Source organism: Nothobranchius furzeri, chromosome 17 (genome assembly GCF_043380555.1).
Source record: "Nothobranchius furzeri strain GRZ-AD chromosome 17, NfurGRZ-RIMD1, whole genome shotgun sequence".
NCBI lineage: Eukaryota > Metazoa > Chordata > Actinopteri > Cyprinodontiformes > Nothobranchiidae > Nothobranchius > Nothobranchius furzeri.
In genome coordinates this window covers 24154539-24176881 of record NC_091757.1, presented here as the reverse complement: position 1 = coordinate 24176881, position 22343 = coordinate 24154539, and the positions used below count along the sequence as shown (strand labels likewise).

General features: G+C 44.6%; 1 protein-coding gene across 5 annotated transcripts in view; it reads right to left on the bottom strand.

Moving 5' to 3' along the window:
• The window catches only part of pdzd2 (PDZ domain containing 2), a 369757-nt gene that overhangs the window by 118985 nt on the left and 228429 nt on the right, over positions 1 to 22343 (bottom strand). For all 5 annotated transcript variants that reach the window (XM_070546319.1, XM_070546322.1, XM_070546324.1 and 2 more), the window contains 2 exons: positions 12809 to 12941; positions 8958 to 9110 (listed from right to left, as the gene is read on the bottom strand). In XM_070546319.1, the coding sequence (XP_070402420.1) occupies positions 8958 to 9110; positions 12809 to 12941 (286 nt within the window). The remainder of the gene's footprint in view (positions 1 to 8957; positions 9111 to 12808; positions 12942 to 22343) is intronic.

The following is a 22343-nucleotide window of genomic DNA, read 5'->3' as shown; positions in this document are numbered from 1 at the left end:
ATACTAGTTCTTGCAGGTCCGCCATGTTTTTCCGCGTCCGTCCGTCCGCGTGGTTAGAAATTTTCCGAGGTGCGCGTTGTGGAAATTCTGGGCCGTGCGGAGGCGCGGTGCAGGGGCGTGGTTGTTAAAATGACACAAAATGATGCAACTTTTCCGCGCTGAGCCGTACGGACCTCGCGGACGCGTCAAGCATAAACCAACCTCACTGCTGCCCACTTACAGCCCTTTGGCTCTAGATAACACAAGAAACATCTGATTGATGCCGAATTGACAGAAAACTATCTTTGATGACCAAAGATGACCTCTATGGGATTTAATTGTAAATGGTCACAGCGCCCCCTAGATAAGTTCAAACTTAAAAAACTTCTAAAGACAACATCAGAATGGCATCAAACTTGGCTTGTGTCATCATGTGACTGCACCAAACACATTGATGTGGTTGTTGGTTCAAATCCCTTTAGCTCCACCCCCTTTCAGCTTTCTGGCTCTAGATAACACACGCAACATCTGATTCACGCCAAACTAACACAAAACCATCTTTGTCAACCTAAGAGGACCTCAAAGGGATTTTTACGTAATTGGTCACAGCGCCCCCTAGATAAGTTCAAACTTTAATAACTTGTAAAACATGGTCAGAAATGCATCAAACTTGGTCTGTGTCCTCAATTGACAGCACTTTACACATTGGCGTGGTTATTATTTCAAATCCCTTTAGCTCTGCCCCCTGAAGATGTTTGTCTCTAGATAACACATGCAACATCTGGTTCATGCAAATTTCAGCCAAAGCTGTAACGGAATGAAATTAATGTTTTTTCCTCCTTCTCTGCACAGAACTAGTCTGCATGAGATAGTCTCAAGGTCTTATGCATTCCTTCTAACCTGCTTATTTTCAGCTCAACAGAAGAATGAAGAATGGACTCTTTTCTTTTAATTAATCAAAGAACTCTATTTTAATAACGCTAATCCAACCAAGTGTTAGTCAGTAAATAAGATGTGACCAATCTGTGAAATCAAAATATTAACTACCTTATTATAATTCTATAGAATATAAAGGTACTGTGACTTTAAATGTTCCAACAAGACTCATTTCACGTAGCGTTAAAAAGACATGACACATTACTTTCACTGATTCAATCAGAATCTGCCAGATCTGACGGAGGCGTGGTTTTGATGGTGTTTGGTAAAACCTGTCAACTTTTCATTCGACCATAAACCATAACATCCGAAGTATAAAACTATGCCACGTCATCTCTAACGCCAGTTCAAAGCGTTCCAAAGAAGTTGTCGAAGTGGCCAATCCGTAACTCTCCTCTTTAACCAAAAGAACCAACGACAAGCTGGAAAATTTGTTTTTGTTCCAATTGCTGCAACGGTTCCTTTCAGAATAAAAGCTGATCTATAAAGACCCAGGCTTGGGTCTCACCAGACGCCAACAAATTGTTGTGACCCGGAAGTATCTCACAGACTGGTCTGGTTGGCAACCGCTGCTTTTCCTACCGGCTCGGTTCCAGAGAAGGTCAAGCTGGACCTCGACATTCCTGATCTAACGGGGACTTCCTGATGGGTAGGTAGACCGGCAAATGGCGTCGAATGTGTTTATGACTCTCCTAATCAAAGCTTAATGCAACAACATCACCTTCAGTTCCCATCAGAACTAATCGCTTTGTCGGATTTGCTGGTTCTGAGCAACATCACACGCCATCCCATTCACCGTCTCATCCAACTTAGTTACACCATACATTGAGTGCTTAAAGTCAGTCTAGTTTAATTTGTTAGTAATAAAATTCTTAACTTTTAAACTTGACTCTCTCTATTCTGTTGTCTCTGAGTGAATACAAAGCTGTTATCTAATCCCTGCATTAAATAATTCCAATCTTTTGGTTTAAAATAACCTCACAGATCCGTAAGGTGGATTTCATATTTCCTATGGAATCCTACGCCTTACAGCTCATTAAATAACATGTCATTTAAATCATTACAAAGCGATCTTTGTGAGCCTATGAAAAGCTCTACTGGACAGAATTATATTTGGAAGCATCGCCCTCTATGATTTCCCAACCAGCTATGTCTTGTTGCGTAATCAAACTTGCACCAAATTTTCTGGCCTTACTCATGGTTTACTGATTTGCCCACATCTGGCTCCTTCAAAGGCAGTTTGAAACCTGGGTGTTGTGATTGATGACCACCTGACCTTTAAAGATCATGTTGCCTCTGTTGCTCGTTCATGCCGCGTTGCGCTGTACAACATACGAAAGATCAGACCATACCTAACACAACATGCCACCCAGCTCCTGGTGCAATCTACTGTCATCTCCCGCCTCGATTACTGCAACGCCCTTCTAACTGGTCTTCCAGGCTGTACTGTGAGATCTCTTCAAATGGTCCACAACGCAGCGGCGCGTCTGGTTTTCAACTAGCCAAAAAGAGCACACGTCACCCCTCTGTTCATCGAGCTCCACTGGCTACCGCTAGCAGCACGCATCAAATTCAAACTGCTAACACTAGCATACAAAGTCCGAGATGGTACGGCTCCCATCTACCTGAATCCTCTTGCAAAGGCTTACGTCTCGGCCCGGCCGCTCCGGTCATCACAGGATGGTCGGCTAGCAGTGCCTACACCACGCTCAGGACAATCCAGACTCTTCTCATGCATCGTTCCACAAATGTGGAACGACCTTCCAAGCACTACCAGAACAGGAGCTTCCTTTTCATTTTTCAAGAAACTCCTGAAGACCCTGCTCTTCAGAGAGCATCTTCTTAACTAGCACCCTCCCTGCACCCGTCCCCCCTCTACCATCCACTCCTTGTTCCCTCCTCTCCATGACTGATGTCAAGTTGTTGTTGTTATTGTTGTTGTTAGCCTCAAGGGCAACATGCCGATTATCACTTGTAAGTCGCTTTGGACAAAAGCGTCTGCTAAATACATAAACATAAACATGTGGTAAATACAGAGCACCCCCTAGTGGTGAGATACATAATTTAAAGGCAGGCTCAGAGGAGATGCCAAGTCAGGTGAGGTGCGGACCAGAGCTATAAAAAGAGAGAGTTGCGACACACTTTGAACTCACCGACTCGCGGTCCCGTGGTTCATGGAGCTCTCAATAGTTCCAAACATCCCAGCGCCGTAAGTCAGTTTGAACGGCGTTTGGTGGGACAAATCACAAAAATTTAATATTGTCACATTTCCCCTGGCGATTTTTGGTAATTATTGAATAATAGTATGTATTATATTATATATTATGTCCTAATTCCTTCACAAAGTAACCTATTTATTTTTTTCTGAGCATTTGTAGGAAGACGAACACCCGTGACTGTTCTACATTACAGGAACACGACAGTCCTAACACACTGTAGAATACATTTAGACCACATACATTACTATAATATACTATAGCAGTAAATCTGATGTAGTAATGCAACACACTGCTCTAATATAAGCATATTTAATAACTTTAAGTCCTACAAGAAGCCCTAAACTCGAGTTGTAATATCCATTTTTAAGTGTTTATTGAAAGCTAGAATTCTGCTCCAGCTTACCTTGAAGAAAACATGCAGCTGTTTATGCTTTGAATGATGATCTATTATGTTCAGTAGAATACATTTTACAATCATTACTTTATATTTTTATGTGAAGACAGTACATGCATCTATAACCCAGTTTATCTGGCTTCTATAGCAACTAGTAAAAAAAAATTTCAATAAAACTGTATGGTTCATCACAGTAGATAAAAAAGTGTTAACTGTGAAAAATGAACACCAGACTTGTACAACATGTATAATAGCATTTTAATAAAGCATTTTACCAACATTATGTTTAGTCATTACACATGCACAAATAAGCTGAATCATTAATTATGAGCAATGTACTCAAGACCTAATTAAACTCTTTTGAATAACTTTATTTTGATTATTATTAAAATAAAATGTGTCTGTGGGTTAAAATGTGAAATGACTAATTTTAGGGTTGGATAAAATTTTGAAATGTAATTTTACATTTCTATATTTTTGGTTTAGTTCAATATTTCTATATGTACAAAAATAGTATTTTAATAATCCCTTTATAGGTTGATTATCTTACATGGTTGGCTGCGCTGCATATAGCAATCGTTCTGAGGGAGGAATCAGAATTACGGCTTACCCAAAGATGCAGAGAGAAGAAGAAAATGGTTGGCTCAAGTCAGCAGGAGCAACCTCACCATGACCAGAGATCACAGTAACAAAAAGCTGTGTGCAGTGAGTTTAATGTGCACTCTCACATGTTTTCTATCAAGGCTCTACATGTTCTGCTCTCAGCTGCACAAGGCTGCAATTAAACTGTTAAATGTGGCAGGAAATAAACTAATACACCACTCTACAGGCACATGTAGAGGAGGGACAGTTTACTAAGACTAGGCGAGGCAAGGTGAGACTCAGGGCTGATGCTGTTTGTTCATCGCCCTGAACCAAGGAGGAGGAAGGATCCCGCAGTGAGAAGTACAGCAGAACCACTGCATGTTGGTCCACTGACCAGTGACCACACATGTACTCCAGTAAACTGTGGTACCAATCTTTTGAAATATTAGACATTTGAATTTATTTTATTTTAAAATGATTCTTTATTCTAACAGTGCCATTATAATTTTAGATAATGAGGAAAGCAGCAGCAGCAGTGAGGCAAATGAGATGAGAGAACATGAGAGGGGGCATGAGATGGTATCAGGAGAGAGGGACATCCCAGGAAGCCATGAGGAGCCGGCGTCAGGGCCAGGAGGAGAAAGGAACAGGCCATGCAACCAGGGAACCCAGCTGGAAAACCTAAGGGAGTAAACAGAAAGTCAAAAAGGCCGTACAGCTCTGTTTTTCAGTGGGTTCAACAGGCTGCAGGTTTCTTCAGGACACGAGTGTCCCTCTGCCTGATGTTAGAACCCTGCACAGACAAATGCAGCCCGTTAAACTGGAACCAGGTGTGTTAGGAGAGGTGTGTGACATGCTCAGTTTGCAGGTTAAAAATCTGACAGAGATGGAAAGAGAGAGTGTGCTCACTGTGGATGAGATGGCAATCACTCCAGACGTGCATCACTCCATCACAGACCCAACTGGGTTTTGCCACCACCGTTGTTCCTGGTCAGCTCTCCGCTCAGCCACTATGAAAACATGAAGATGGACACACGACACAGTTTAACCTTTAATGCTTACATAAGATCTTTGTTTTAGTCACTATTTGACATTTATTTATTGATAATTGTGTTATTGTTAATTATTATTTCTTGTCATTCCTTAATAACAAAATTGCAAATGCTGATATTATAAAGCAAGTGGAAATGAGCAGTTTTATGGAAAATGTCTAATTTTTAAAAGTTATTGTTCCACTAGTATTCTTGAATTATCGTAATTCTATTCTTATTACTTGAGTCCACAAAACAGAACAACATATCTTCTTACGTTCGTAATCCTGTTTGTCTCATGCTTCAGCAGTTCGCTGCAGTCAGTGTTATTAACTGAAAAATATTAAATAATTACTTGTCTTCACAATCACATTTTCTTTATTATTGGTCTCTCCATTTGTGCTTCCATTTCTGATGCATGTTCGTGTTGATACAGCAACGTATTGTACAAAAAATCCCAAATAAAACTAATAATGTAAAAAGTTTATAGCCTATTTCAAACTGGGGGGAATATTTTTAAAACGTAGAATCAAACAAACTGAAATAAACCGTCTACAGCTCGTCCTCCTGCTCACAACCAACAAGCTGCACACAGTTAGCTCATTAAAGGTTATCTAGCTAAAACTGGCAACATAAAATATCATCGTTGGCTTATTTTGGTACGAAGTGGTTAGCTAACGCTTCACTATGCAACAAAATGATGACATTTCATCAACTTACCGGAGAAAATCCTTCAGAAACACCGAAAATGAGCAGCAGTCAATGCAGCAGCGGGGCTGTTTGGACTATTCGAAGCTGCATGAACCACGTGACTCCCACATTCCATTCTTTCCATAGAAGTCTATTGGAGTGTCGCAACTCTGTCTCTCTATAGCTCTGGTGCAGACAAGGTGACTATTTGCAGTGTACGGGATCGCGGGGAGTCAAAGTGTCTGTACCGTGGACGTGCTCAGGTGCCCCGGGCTGCCACGCCAGGCCGGAGCGGCGCGGAGCTGCGAGGGCCGAATGACGCTGCTTGCAGCTTTAATTACAATTACCTTTCGTTTCCTAAATAATTTAAGTTAATCCATGACGAGCTTCTAATTACAACACTTCTGATGAAAGCAGGACACAGATGGCAGGAAAACATGGCACCAATCTTGGTGAAACGGATCATCAGATCCGTGATCTGTATAGATCTCTCTCCACGGTTCACAGATCGGTCACGTGGAGGGCAGAGGTGCTACCTGTTCAATCTAAAGGAGAAAAGCACAGCGGTGGTCATGACAAAGGAGTAGAGGAGCTTGAAAAACCACCTGCATCATTGAGGAATGGCAGCCTTTTGGCTTCCCTGTAAGATATCAGAGGGAATATTTTACCCTCCATAAGTAATAAGGTTTTAGATAAATCTGAATGTGTGTCTGTACCAGAGGAAACACTGGACAGCTTTGTCCTGGTAGAAGCTGAGACTCTTAACAAAGTTTTCTCCTCAGTGAGACCCACCACATGTGTTCTGGACCCAATTCCAACTTCGTTCTTTAAACAATTTTATGGATCTTTTAGTGATGAGATTTTAACCCTGATGAACTGCTCCCTTCAGACGGGGGTCTTTCCTGCTGCCTTTAAAAGGGCGGTGGTGAGGCCCCTGTTGAAGAAGAGCAATTTAGATTTTAATGAATTAAACAATTATCGACCGGTGTCCAACTCACCATTTTTAAGCAAAATTATAGAAAAGTTGGTTTTAAATCAACTAAATGATTTTATAAACACTAATAATGTCAGTCTGGTTTTAGGGTGAACCACAGCACCGAGACGGCCCTTCTGAAGATTTTAAATTATTTTAGAGTAAATTATGATAAACAGAAGTTGACAGTGTTGGTCCTACTGGATCTAAGTGCTGCCTTCGATACGGTAGACCACACTGTTCTTTTAACTCGTTTACAACAGATCGGCCTCTCTGGTGCTGTACATAGATGGTTCACATCCTACCTCACAGACAGGACTTTCATGGTGAGCTTGGATACCTGTTCCTCTAGGGTCCATGGGATTACATGTGGTGTGCCCCAGGGTTCAATTTTAGGCCCAGTGCTTTTTAATCTTTATATGCTCCCTCTTGGCGGAGTCATCAGGAGACACGGGGTTAACTTTCACAGTTATGCTGATGATACACAGTTGTACATCTCCGTGTCTCCTGATGACTCTCGGTCAATGGATGCACTTTTTAACTGTATTTTAGACATTGAATCCTGGACGGCAGAGAACTTTCTCCAGCTCAACCAGGACAAAACTGAAGTTTTAGTCATTGGTCCTGAGGCCCAGAGAGAGAAGCTTTTACCGAAATTACAATCTCTGTCTTTTAATCCATCTGAACAAGTGAAGAACCTGGGTGTGATTTTTGACTCTGAGCTGACTTTTATCCCACACATTAAAAACATCACAAAAATAGGTTTTTATCATCTAAAGAACATCGCCAGAGTCCGGCTCATTCTCTCTCGGGCCAATACGGAGATGCTGATGCTTTTATCACCAGTAGGATAGACTACTGTAATGCCCTGCTTTCTGCTCTTCCCAAAAAGAGCATCTCAGGTTTACAACTTCTACAAAATTCGGCAGCACGTGTCCTGATGAAGACCAGGAGGCGGGAGCACATGACACCAGTTTTAGAGTCATTGCATTGGCTCCCTGTATGTTTCAGGATCAATTTTAAGGTTCTTCTAATGGTTTTTAAGTGTCTTAATGGTCTTGGGCCTTCTTATCTATCAGAACTGCTTTAACCATATGAACCCTCGCGGCCTCTGCGCTCCTCTGGCAGGCGTCTCCTGGTCATCCCTAAAGTCAGGACACACACTCACGGCGAGGCGTCCTTCCAGTGTTACGGCCCTCGCCTCTGGAACGAGCTGCCAGAGGACCTCAGGGCCGCAGAGAACGTTCATGTTTTTAAGTCAAGACTCAAGACCCGCCTATTTAGGTTAGCTTTTATCTAAATATTTACTACAGTTTTATTTCTCGTTTTACATGATTATATTTTATTACTTGCTTTGCATGTTTTATATGATTATATTTTAGCACAGTTTTATTATTTAAATTATTATTTTACTGTCTATATGCTTTTATTTATTACTTATTTTCTAATTTTTGTCATTTATATTAGCTATTTTATTACATTTTTACTCATTTTAATCCAGTGTTTCCTCTGTGGGGGCCCTCTGCCCCGGGAGCGGTGGTCGACTGTAGCTTCCTGGGCGCTCTATAGGTGGGGGTCTATGCTCCCCCTCCACTGAGCGCCCTGACTTAGTGTGGAAGACCTGATGCTGCCGGGGCAGACGGCTCCTCTGATGGCGTTTCCTTGCGTTAACCTTACTTGGCTCATCTGGACTCAGCCTAATATAATTTTTACTTGTGTGTGTGTGTGTCTGTGTGTGTGTGTGCATGTGATTGCATATGTTTGTTAATGTTTTTTAACCTGTTATGGGAATCTGGGGTCATTTTGTAAAGCACTTTGAATCACACTTTGTTTGAAAAGCGCTTTAGAAATAAAATTTGATTGATTGATTGATTGATTGATTGATTGATATAATGATGATACAAACAGCAAGGCTTAACACGTGCATCCGATCCGTGACTGAAAACTGGGATACGATCTAAATCGTGAGATTTTTGATACTTTGCACCACTAGTACCAAAGTATAGATGTAGACGTTCACTTAACTATAGACGGACACAGGTGAGATAGAATGAAGACAGAGCAGCAAGACCCAAAAGCCCAAATAAAAGATCAGCGCAAAAACAAGAGTTCAGTGAACACAAAATGTGACGATGAACATCTGCACCTACCAGGTGAGAATGATGGAGGTCTTGGCTAACGTTGAGATTCTGGGAGGAGAGCAGGGCTGTGGTTTGAGACAGACAGGAGGAAGATTTACAGGTGCTGACGAGATCTGGTAGACTTGTGGAGGAGGAGTGTTCAAAATCCACTTCTGACACCTCCTACAGGGGAGGGAGAGATGATGCAGATTAGGGAAAAAAAAAAATATATATATATATATATATATATATATATATATATATATATATATATATATATACCGTATTTTCTGGACTATAAGTCGCACTTTTTTCCATAGTCTGGCCGGTCCTGTGACTTATACACCGGAGCGACTTATATAACAAATTATGTAGGCTTCACCGCGCTGCTGCAGGCCGGCTCCGGACCAGGAATGAGCTTCCCTGTCCCACTGGGAGGGTTTCAAACACCGCCATCCTCTGCTGGAGACCGTGACGCGCTGCTGCGCCGCGTTGTTTATTCTGTTATTGTTACCAGTGCTTGTCTTGCAATGTGAAACGCTCGGTCTCAGATTTTGTAAGAAAAATAATAAAATTTCCCCCCCAAATACGACTTATGTATGTTTTTTCTTCTTCATTGTACTTTTTATGGCTGGTGCGACTTATATTCCAGAGCGACTTATAGTCCGGAAAATACGGTATACATATATATATATATATATATATATATATATATATATATATATATATATATATATATATATATATATATATATATATATATATATATATATATATATATGTATATATATATATATATATATATATATACATATATATATATATGTATATATATATATATATATATATATATACATATATATATATATATATATATATATATATATATATATATATACACACACTTTAGTATACGTATAAAATAGGGGTGGAACTTTTACACGTTAATTATGATTATTTAATTGGAAAAAAATAAAGTATTTAATCAGAGCTTGAGTTTCACTGTAACTGCATCGTTTTTTCGTAGACAGAATATCACTGATGCACACAGCAACGAACAGGGCTACTAAAACAGACTAAAAACGGAAAGAAATTGCCTTGCTTGGACTGATGCAGGGATTAGGAGACATGTCAGCCTCTCTTCTTAACTTGTAAAAAAATAAAAACTTCCTGTTTATGTTTCACGTACATTTTTTAGAGATCGTCTCCGGTGCTGCTGAATGGCACTGGAAACTTTACGGGGGTAAGCTATAGTTTTAACATTTATGTAACATTCGTGCAGCGCTGAAAGCACCAGACCGAATAGTTCGTTGCCCTTAACAGAAGCTTACGAAAGTAGTCAGACAAACGAGTGGCACCTGCTGCAGCTGGGAAAACTCTCCGTGTCCTCACTACTCTGTAAACAATCACAAACAACGTGTCTTCAATTAACAGAAACAACCAAAAATCTTTCTGATAATTTTCTAAAGAATTCTGTGGGTTTATTATATGTTTCTGGGACGAGTGACTGACTAAACATCATGTGTTATTACCACTAAGCAGCGAGGCGTGTTGAAGCTGTCATCAGCTTATCAGGGAAGCAAAGATCAAGAAAGTTGTGTTCAGACTGGAGATCAGGCTGGATTTGCTGCTGCAAGCATGAATCTACGGGTCTGCAGCCATCCCCTTCTTGACCTGTTCTTCAGATCATTAATTACTCGCCATGATCTTTTATCCTCCACTCATCCAACCAGAACCAGTTGGTGTTCTTGATCCTTCTCTGAAAATGTCACACCTGCTCTGGTGTTAAAAGTTAGTAAATTTAAGTCTTAGATCATGTTTGTGCCTGTTCTACTGTCATTTTTAAGGATTTTTTATTCATATATATCTTTTTACTACATTAAGAGTAGAAATGCTAGTAAAAACACCCAGTTATACAAACAACTGAAACTGGAAATAAATGAATTTGGTGCAAAGTCCATTTATTTCAGTAATTCAACTAGACAACGAGACCATTTAAAGGCTCAGGAGCCAATGCTTTCTATTTGCAATGGTAAATTTTTGTTGATTTGGGTCTTGTTTCATATCACACAGTGACATATGAATAATTAAAATGCTTTTTTTAAAGAAATTAAAAGTTTTAGTTTACAGTAATAACCATGTCTAATGTTTGATTCTCTGTCTCATCATTTAATTTTAAAAATTACGTTTAGAGAAGAAGAAGAAGAAAATATAATTTCTATAGCGCCTCTCAAGATAAAAGTCACGAGGCGCTTCACAAAAACAAAAAAATGTTAAAATATAAAAAAGCATTTAGAAAATGTTTAAAAATATATTTAAAATGAGCAAAAATAGGCAATTGGGATTTAAAAGAAAAAATGTTAAGAAAGAGAGAGAGTGAACAGGAAAGAGGGAAACCAGTGGATCCTGAGGAAGGTGGAATAGGTGGGGAGAGCAGAATAAAGAGAGAGAGGTGAAGAAGGTCATACAAAAGCCAGCTTGAACAAGTGAGTCTTCAGCTGCTTTTTAAAGGAGACCACTGAGTCCACTGATCTCAGGCTCAGGGGGAGAGAGGTCCAGAGTCTGGGGGCCACAGCAGCAGATGATCTGTCACCTTTGACCTTTAGCCTGGTGCTGCACAACCAGTAGGCTTTGATCACTGGACCTCAGGGACCTGCTGGGGGTGTAGGGACTAAGAAGATCACCAATGTAAGATGGTGCTTGTCCATGTAAGGCCCTATAGACCAGAACCAGGATCTTGAAATGAACCCTGAAGTTGACTGGCAGCCAGTGAAGCTGGAGGAGAAGCGGGGTGATGTGGGTGTGTTTGGAGCACTTGGTCAGAAGCCGAGCACAGGCGTTCTGAACCACCTGTAGACGGTTCAGGGAGGTTCTGCTCAGACACGTGAAAAGAGAGTTACAGTAGTCTAAGCATGAGGAGATGAAGGTGTGGAGAACTGTCTCAAGTTCAGAGCGGGACAGAATGGGACTCAGCTTAGCAACGTTCCTGAGATGGAAGAAGGAAGAGCCAACAAGAGAACTGACATGAGAATCCAGGGTGAGAGCTGGGTCAAAGGTCACGCCAAGATTCCTGACAGAGGGTTTGGTGTGAGAAGCAGGCTGACCAAGAGAGTCTCGGACTTTGGGAACCAGCTTGTCTGGGGCACAGATGAGGATCTCAGTCTTATCTTCATTCAGCTGAAGAAAGCTCCCACCATCCAGGTTTTGATAGAGTCTAAGCAGGTGTGTAACAGCTGCAGCTTAGACATCTCATGGGGCTTAAAGGAGATGTACAGTTGGATGTCATCTGCATAAAGATGGTAGAAAATTCCTTTGAAGGAGCTCAGGATGTGCTGAAGAGGAAGCAGATAGAGGAGGAAGAGCAGAGGCCCCAGCACAGAACCTTGTGGGACACCATGGGTAAGAGAGGTGGTGCAGGACCTAAACTTGGAGACGGCCACAGAAAAGGAGCGCTCAGAGAGATAAGAGGAGAACCACTCCAGAGCAGATCCTGATAGGCCTACCCAGTCTGTCAGCCTCTCCAGTAGCAGGTGGTGGTCAACAGTGTCAAAGGCTGCAGTCAGGTCCAGCAGGACCAGAACAGAACAGTCCCCTGCATCACTGTGGGTCAGAAGGTCATTAGAGACCCTAAGAAGAGCTGTTTCAGTAGAGCACATTTTCCTGACTGATTAAAATATGAGTGATTTAGATTAATTAATTACAAAGCCTGTATTTAATTAGATTAATGTTTTTAATCGAGTCCCACCCCTAGTATAAAACTTTTTCTAGTTTTTGAGATCAATTTGACCAGTTAAGTTTAGCGTGTGTGTGTGTGTGTGTGTGTGTGTGTGTGTGTGTGTGTGTGTGTGTGTGTGTGTGTGTGTGTGTGTGTGTGTGTTTACCTGGCTGGACACCACTAGCTGGACGAGCCCAGTAGTAAAGCGGAGAACATCAACAGCCTCCTGATGTGTGAGACCAACTAATGACCGACCGTTGACCATCAGTAATTCATCACCAACTTGAAGGCGTCCATCTCTTAATCACACACATAAACATGCACACACACACAACCCATTTCAGTTTTTCATTTTGTTAAGCAATATTGTCATGAATCATTATAAAACACAACATTCTCTCATTCAATCAGGGAAGTACATCACTTGATGAGAGGGTAGGAGGGAGGGAGATATGAATGTAAACACTGGTGCTTCTCAGTGATGTGGTGTTTTAGTACTTGTTAAACTTCTTGGTCCCAGTCTGGAATGGGTGACATGGCCTAAAAGCTAAAGCTGATCTGACACACGTACAGGGTTCCCCCCAGAAAATGAGTTAAGCCTGCCAGATTCTGCCTTTTGGGGGGGGGGGGGGGGGGGGGGGGGGGGGTCCGTCCCGCAGCGCTCCTCTGTGAGAGCAGGGGTGGGGGGCGGGGGGGGGGGTTGCACACGTTCCGCTGCAGTTTCTCACCAGTATCAGCTGATGGAGGGCTCTAGTTCCGTTGCGCCGTTCGTGTCAGCGAACACGGTAGGGTCAGGGAGGGGGGCAGGCCGTGACGTTTAGCCTGGCGGGTGGCCAAGCAAAGCCTGGTGGGCCGCAAGGCTTATAGAGTGCTGGGGGAAACCCTGCACGTGCAATAAAAATATATATCGTGATCAGTGGTAACTAGTCAAGGGGAGCACCAGGACATTTCCAGGTTGTCTGACAGATAGAAGGCCCAGCTTGATAGACCCGCTTACACAATTCCACTCCACCCCCTGCTTGAGGAGCTGTTGATTCGAGCTGCTGAGACCCAAGACTGTCAGGATCTCTTTAATAAATGGCAGAAACAGCTGACAACTATGGAGGGTAAATTGTTCAAACCAAATCTTATGAGATGTCAAAAAAGTCTGAAGGCCTGTGTGCTGATGGTGCGTTAGAAAAATGTAGATTAGACTTCACTGCCACCCAGCATGTTTTACTGAGGAAGGTTTTCTGTTCCAACATCAGAATCCTTAAACCCAAACCAAGTCCGTGTAACCGACGTTGCCCCGTCTTCTTTACAAGCACGTCTTAATCCGAGCGCTGCTTTCATCTGACATACACTCAACAAGTTTGAGAAGGAGTAAGATGGCGCTCGCGCAGGTGCACGCTGCAAGCTGCTCGTCCTCTTTATGCACTGGTACCTTGCTTTTTACTGGTTTTTATTGGCGTTTTATTGGCTTTTATGCAATTTTCTTGTCGCTGATGCCGTTTATGAATGGTGTGGATCCTCTGCTGACATACGATCGAGCTGCGCTGCTGAGGCTTCGTCCTTCCGTTGATGTAGCGGGCTGCGCGAGCTGGGAACCTCACGGATGGTGCTGCTGGTTGGACTGCCCGTGTGCTCTCTCCACCCAAGCCGTGATGTGTCGGCCCTCTGTCCGCCCCAGCTCGAGAAGGAAGCATCGGAGAAGACGGGGAAAGAGAGGTAGCCGGCGCGTGAGACGTCGGCCTGGATCCCTGAAGAAGCGGCTGGCCCGATTTGGCCCAGCTTCTGACCCGGTGGTTCCGAGATGTCTCCTGGATTACTCGGCACCCTGCCCAGGGAACTCGGCCGGCTCTGAGGGTGAACCAGCACCGCACCACGGCCGATCGGCTCGAAGATCACGCCAGACTGGGGTTTGCTGGGAGAATCTGCGCTCGGTTACGGGCACAGAGTTGGAGGAGACTGGGCCCGTGCGCGATCTCGGTGCCGCAGCCCCGCCGCAGACCCGGTTGGGTCTGGTCAATGCCAGGTCTGTGCTGAACAAAACTTTTATTCTTCGTGACTTTTTTATTCACCATGACCTGGGTTTTCTCTGCATCTGTGAGTCCTGGATCCCGTTTGGTGACTCAAGCGCCCTGCTGGAGCTGGTACCACCTGGCTGCTCCTGTTTTAATATCCCCAGACCACGGGGCAGAGGTGGAGGGTTGGTTGTTGTTTTTAAATCCAGCTTTCCTTGTAAACAGCTTACACCCACCATGTCATTTTCTTCCTTTGAACTGTGCTTATTTGAACTGTGCATCTCCCCCCGCCTGCTCGTCGTGCTGATTTATCGACCTCCAAAGACTGACTCTAACTTCCTTAATGATTTCTGTGATCTTGCATCCTAAAATATGATTATGTCCTATTTTTTGGTGATTTTAACATCCATATCTGCTGTCCTGACAATGTGCTTGCTAAAGGTTTTTTTTAATTTGCTAGATTCATTCAATCTAACTCAATGGGTATCATCCCCAACTCATGCCAGGGGTCACACCCTGGACCTGGTTCTCTCTTTTGGTCTCCCCATCATGAACCTTGTGACTTTGCCTCCGGTGTTCTCTGACCACTCTCCAATACTCTGTGATGTTACGTTGCCATGTCCTGTCCCTGTGTGTGAAGCTCCAGCTACTAGGTTCAGAGCCCTGGATGCAGAAACTATTTCAAAGTTTGTGGACTGTATGTCTGTAAGGTTAGAGACCTTTAACCCTGATCCATCGAACGTTGATCACTATTCACAACACTTTGATGCACTATGTAATCAGGTCCTGGACGTGGTTGCCCCTCTCAAACTGTGCAAGTCTCGGCCTAGGAGGGAGCCATGGCTCTCTGATGTCACACGGGCTTGCAGGCGGGCGTGTAGATCCTCTGAGAGAAAGTGGAAAAAGGATGGCCTACAGGTCTCGCGTGAGTTGTTCAGAGAATCTCTGGTTGCTTATCAGGATGCTGTGAGGGCTGCCAGAACGGCCTATTTTGCAGACATCTTTGAGACAAACTCCAATAATCCTAAGATTCTCTTCAAAACGCTAAACTCTGTTCTGGTGTATCAGGAGCCTAGCTCCATGTCTCCTACAGCCGCTGGAAACTCTGAAGCTTTTCACAAATTCTTTGTTGATACAGTGTCAGGCATTAGAGCAGCTATTTCTGGTAACTCTGTTGATCCTGTTCCAGTTCCTCCATCACCACCCACCCTGAGCTCCCTCAATACTGTTTCATACTCTGAGCTGAATAAGCTAGTTGCGAGGCAGAAGCCATCTGGCTCTCCACTTGATGTTCTGCCGCCTCGTCTCTGGAAGGCTGCCTTTCCGTGCCTTGGCCCTTCACTTGGTCAGATTATCAATGGGAGCCTCAGCACAGGTGTTGTCCCAGCTGCTTTGAAAGCAGCAGTTATTCGGCCGACCCTGAAGAAACCTGGTGCTGATGTCTCTGTGATAGAAAATTACAGGCCTATCTCTACCCTGCCCTTTACATCTAAACTGCTTGAGAAAGTCGTTTATCAGCAGCTGGTCTCACATTTAGCTGACTCTGATCTGTTTGAGGTTTTCCAATCAGGGTTCAGGTCCGGCCATAGCACAGAGTCTGCTCTACTGAGGGTCCTAAATGACATCTATCTATCACTAGATCAGGGTACATCTGTGGTGCTTCTGTTGTTAGACCTGACAGCAGCCTTCGACACAATTGACCACGCGATTCTACTCGATCGCTTGGAGCGATAGGTTGGGATCAAAGGGTCTGCTCTGGACTGGTTTAGATCGTATCTCCAAAACAGGACATTCTGTGTTAAACTTGGTGATGTTTTTTCTTCTTGGGAGGGGCTCCGCTGGGGGGTCCCGCAGGGATCAATCCTTGGTCCTCTTTTGTTTGCCATTTATCTGCTACCTCTGGGGTCAATCTTTCGTAAACATGGCCTATCATTCCATCTGTATGCTGACGATTGCCAGATTTACTCTCCATTGTGTCAGGAGAAAGGTCACTCTATCCAGTCCTTTGTGCCCTGTATTAATGAGGTGAAGTCTTGGCTAATGGCCAACTATCTGCATATGAATGAGGGAAAGACAGAGCTCATTGTTTTTCACCCCAACAGCAGGAATGTGGATCGTTATGTTGATCTTGGCCCTCTTTCTCCCTACTCAAAACCAGTTGTTACCAGTTTGGGGGTGAAAGTTGAAGCAGGACTTAAATTTGATGCTCACATCAATTCTGTGATCCGGTCCAGTTTCTTTCACCTGAGACGCCTTGCAAAAATCAAGCCTATGCTGTCGAGAGCCCACCTGGAGCGGGTACTGCATGCCTTTGTAATTTCTAGGCTTGACTACTGCAACTCTCTCTATGCAGGGTTGTGTCAGTCATCACTGCGTCGCCTACAGGTTGTGCAGAACAGCACAGCCAGGTTCCTGACTGGGACCAGGAAATGGGACCACATCAGTCCGGTTCTGGCCTCCATGCACTGGCTTCCAGTTTACTATCGCTTACAATTCAAAATCCTCGTCTTTGTTTATCATTTCTTCCAGGGTGGTGGTCCCCCGTATCTGGCCACTCTCCTGAACAAACATTCCCCATCACACGCTCTGCGCTCCTCTGACCAAGGCCTGCTCGCTGTCCCTCGTTCTAGGTGTCGTACTTGCGGGGACCTGGCTTTCTCAAGGCTGGTTTATGCTTCTCCGTCAGCTCCGCAAGGGACAGACACGCACGGATTGACGGAAGCGTTGTGCTCTCATACTTCTCCGTCTCCTGGAGAGTGTTGCAAAGCAATTGCCCGGCAGGACCACAGAGGGCGTAGCGCTGTTCTGTGGTATCCTGTCTATATTGTGTTTTTTGTGTATATAAGAGACTTTTAACACGGACATATTTGTCTCTCATTCGCCCACTGCTTCATGCGCTCCCCACCTCTAAACCCACGTTTTCCGTCCACAAATAAAACGCTTGCTGCGCATCTTTTCACTCCTCCAGTCACGGGAGGATGAAACGTTCATATTTTTAGAGTTTTTTCGCGAGGTATTCTTCAAGCTGCTCCGTGTCTGCCGCTAGTTATCCTCGGCTCTCTTTGCAATGGCGGCGCTGTAAACAACAGCGGCGTCCTGACCAATCACAAGCTTGTGTAATCCGTCTCGTTCGACGGATGTTTAAAAAAGTGGGCTCAACTCCGTACGTACTTGCGTGCCTGCCGGAGCCCTACGCAAGAACGTTGTGTGTCTCCGCACTGATGCAGACGGAGAAGCATAAACCAGGCTTCAGTCCTAGCACCGTCAATCTGGAACCAGTTGCCACCCTCAGTTAGGCTGTCCCCATCTCTGCCAGTCTTTAAGAGTCACCTAAAAAAACACCTTCTCCACTTGGAGTTTCCAGAACATGTTTGAATTTGGCCCTCTTTTATGTTGAATTTATTTCGCAGTTTTCATTGGTTCACTCAATCCATTGTTTTACACATTTGTCACCTATTTTGTAATTTGTATTTTGTAATTTGAATTGCTTTTATTTTTTGATTTATTCAATATATTTACCTTCAACTGATCCATGTTCAGCACTTTGGGCTTCCTGACAGGGTTGCGGAAGGCGCTTTATAAATAAAGCTTTGATTGATTGATTGATTGAACAAAAATGTAAACGCAACACCTTTGTTTCTGCTCATCGGACTTATGTTAAGCATAATTCTGCGCACATGAAGATGACCTGGATGATGAAGCTCAATGGTTAAAGGAATCACTGAAGCGGTGTGAAGCGCTCCGTCGCGCGTCTAGATGGTACCGTAGGAGTCGAGCTGCCATGGTTCGCCGCATGCTACAGGAGCGAGCTATCTAGGTGCGCACAGCGTCCCCCGGTCCCTTCCTCCTCCCCCTCCTCCCTGTCCGGAACTCGACCTCACCAGCCTGAAGCAGCCGCCCTGTCCGTAACAAGTACGGACCTGTTACTAAGGGCATCGTCCGGTTTAATCACGGAAAACGTTATCCGGATGTTTGTATTCAGACTTAAAGGTCTTACGGACAGAGTCCGGAACATTTCCATTTTTCATGGCCTGTCTGAAGGGGGCTCTAGATAACAACCGTCCAGTCGAATGACAAGTCTCTGGGAGTTCTAGTGTTAAAGATCTAAAATGCATTCCAGATACACAATATCACCATTTCTCTCAACTACTGTTCACAAATCAGTCTAAATGTGTGATAGTGAGCACTTCTGCCTTGCTGAGATAATCCATCCCACCTCACAGGTGTGCCACATCAAGATGCTGATCCTACATCATGAGTAGTGCACAGGTGTACCTTATACTGCCCACAATAAAAGGCCAAGAAACTTACCCTGGATCCAGATGAAACCATGGTGTCCTTTGACGTAGTCTCCCTCTTCAATTGCATACCCACTACGGAGGCAGTGGAGACTGTCAGAAAACGACTACAAGAAGACAGCACCTTGGAGGACAGGACCAACTTCACACCCGATCAGATTTGCACACTGTTAGACCTCTGCCTCACCACTACATATTTCAAATACAACGAAGGTTTCTACAGACAAAAACATGGGTGCGCCATGGGCTCCCCCGTGTCACCTACTGTAGCCAACCTTTACATGGAGGAAGTGGAAAGAAAGGCTCTTGGCTCTTTTAAAGGGAGAGCACCCAGCCACTGGTACAGATATGTGGATGACACCTGGGTCAAAATCAAAACACAAGAAGTGGAATCCTTCACTACGCACATCAACGCCGTGGACAAAAACATCAAGTTCACCAGGGAAAACATAAAGGACAACTGCTTGCCTTTCCTGGACTGCGCTGTGCACCTTGAAGAAAATGGCAACCTCAAAATTGAAGTGTACCGGAAGCCCCCACACACAGACCAGTACCTCCTCTTCGACTCACATCACCCTCTGGAACACAAACTTGGAGTAATCAAGACTTTACACCACCGGGCAGAACATGTTCCCTCTAAGCCGGAAGGTAAAAAGAAGGAACACACACATATAAAGGAATCACTTAAAACATGTGGCTATCCTAATTGGGCGTTTATAAAGTCAGCAAAGATGCACAGAAAAGAAGACCAGACACCAGCGAGGGAGGATGAGAAAGACAAACGCAACAACCTTGTCATCCCCTATGTAGCCGGTGTATCAGAGAAACTCAGGAGGGTTTTCTCCAAACACAACATACCAGTGTACTTCAGGCCCAGCAACACACTCAGACAGAAACTGGTTCACCCGAAAGACAAAACTCCTAAACACAAACTGAACAATGTGGTGAATGCTGTACAGTGCAGCGAGGAATGCCCAGACCTCTACATCGGAGAAACCAAACAGCCACTTCACAATCGCATGGCACAACATAGAAGAGCCAGCTCCACGGGACAGGACTCAGCAGTTCATTTGCGTCTAAAGGACAAAGGTCACTCTTTCGAGGATGCCAACGTTCACATTTTGGACAGAGAGGACAGATGGTTTGAAAGAGGAGTAAAGGAAGCCATTTATGTCCACTGTGAGCAACCATCTTTGAACAGAGGCGGTGGTTTACGACACCAACTGTCTGCCATCTATAATCCAGTTTTGAGATCCCTTCCCAGATGCCTCAACGCCCACACATATCCTGGGCCATCTGACCTCAGGAATTCACATGATAGGGTGGGGCCAGGCTTCACAATGAGCTCACCCGAAACTCTGGCTGAATAGGACCCACACCCACCCTCACACCTTGGCTCATGTGTTTATGTAGAAGATCATCAGGGGGTCTTTTGTTCCCTCTTCGGGGGGAAACTCCAACTGGGTTTAAATCTGGGACTCTCCACCATTTGACCTTAGAACTGAAGAAAGCTCTCGGATGAGAGGTGAAACGTCTTCAAGCAACTCAAAGAAGTCCAGACGCTTTTCTTTCAAAGCTCATTAGACTACAATGACCTGGATGACTGAGAACCTTCACAGACGGATTGAATGGCCCTTAACAGAAAGCCATCCACCCCATTATCCTGGAGCGTCCCCCACAGGGTGCCCCTGGGGACACGGTCATAAGCCTTCTCCAAATCCACAAAACACATGTGGATTGGTTGGGCAAATTCCATGCCCCCTCCATCACCTTTGCAAGGGTATAGAGCTGGTCCACAGTTCCACAGCCAGGGCGAAAACCACATTGCCCCTCCTCAATCTGAGATTCAACTATCGATCGGACCCTCCTCTCCAGTACCTTGGAGTAGACCTTTCCAGGGAGGCTGAGGAGTGTGAGCCCCCTATAGTTGGAACACACCCTCAGGTCACCCTTCTTAAAGATGGGGACCACCACCCCGGTCTGCCACTCCACAGGAACTGCCCCCGATGACCACGCAATGTTGCAGAGGCGTGTCATCCATGACAGCCCTACAACATCCATAGCCTTGAGATACCCAGGACGAATCTCATCCGCCCCCGGGGCTCCGCCGCTGTGTAGGTTTTTGACTACCTCAGCAACTTCTGCCCCCGAGATTGGACAGTCCACCCCCAGGTCTCCCGGCTCTGGTTCATCCCCGGAATGCGCGTAGGTGGGACTGAGGAGTTCCTCAAAGTATTCCTTCCACCGTCCCACCATAGCCCCAGTTGACGTCAGCATCTTCCCATCCCCACTGTAAACAGTGTGAGCGAGTTGCTGCCTTCTTCTCCTGAGGTGCTGGACAGTTTGCCAGAACCTCTTTGGAGCCGATCGATAGTCTTTCTCCATGGCCTCACCAAACTCCTCCCACGCCCAAGATTTTGCCTCGGCAACTGCCACTGCTGCACCCCGCTTGGCTATCCGGTACCTGTCTGCTGCCTCCGGAGACCCACAGACAAGCCACGCCCTGTAGGCCTCCTTTTTCAGCCTGATGGCTCCCCAAACCTCTGGTGTCCACCAGCGGGTACGGGGGTTGCCACCACGACTGGCACCGGCCACCTTACGACCACAGCTAGCAACAGCCGCCTCAACAATCGCAAAGTGGAACAAGGCCCACTGCTCTCGGGATGCGGTCAAAGCTCTGCCGGAGGTGGGAATTGAAGACTGTCTTGTCAGGTTCTTCTGCCAGGTGTTCCAAGCGGACCCTTACTATGCGTTTGGGTCGGCCAGGTCTATGCGGCATCTTCCCCTGCCATCTGATCCAACTCACCACCAGGTGGTGATCAGTTGACAGCTCCGCTCCTCTCTTCACTCAGGTGTCCAAAACATACGGCCGCAGGTCAGATGATACGACTACTTTTTTTTTACAATTGTCTAATTTTAATCATTTTATATATATATATATATATATATATATATATATATATATATATATATATATATATATATATATATATATATATATTAAACATTTTCTAAATGCTTTTTTATATTTTTACATTTTTTGTTTTTGTGAAGCGCCTCGTGATTTTTATCTTGAGAAGTGCTATAGAAATGATATTTTCTTCTTCTTCTTCAAAGTCTACCATCGACCTGCAACCTAGACTGCCCTGGTACCAAGTGTACTGATGGGCATCCTTATGTTCGAACATGGTGTTCGTTATGGCCAAACTGCAGCTTGCACAGAAGTCCAATAATGAAACACCACTCGAGTTCAGATCAGGCAGGCCGTTCCTCCCAATCACACCCCTCCAGGTCAAGCTGCCATTGCCCACGTGAGCATTGAAGTCCCCCAGCAGAACAATGGAGTCCCCTGATGGAGCACTATCTAGCACTCGTCCCAGGGACTCCATAAAGGGTGGGT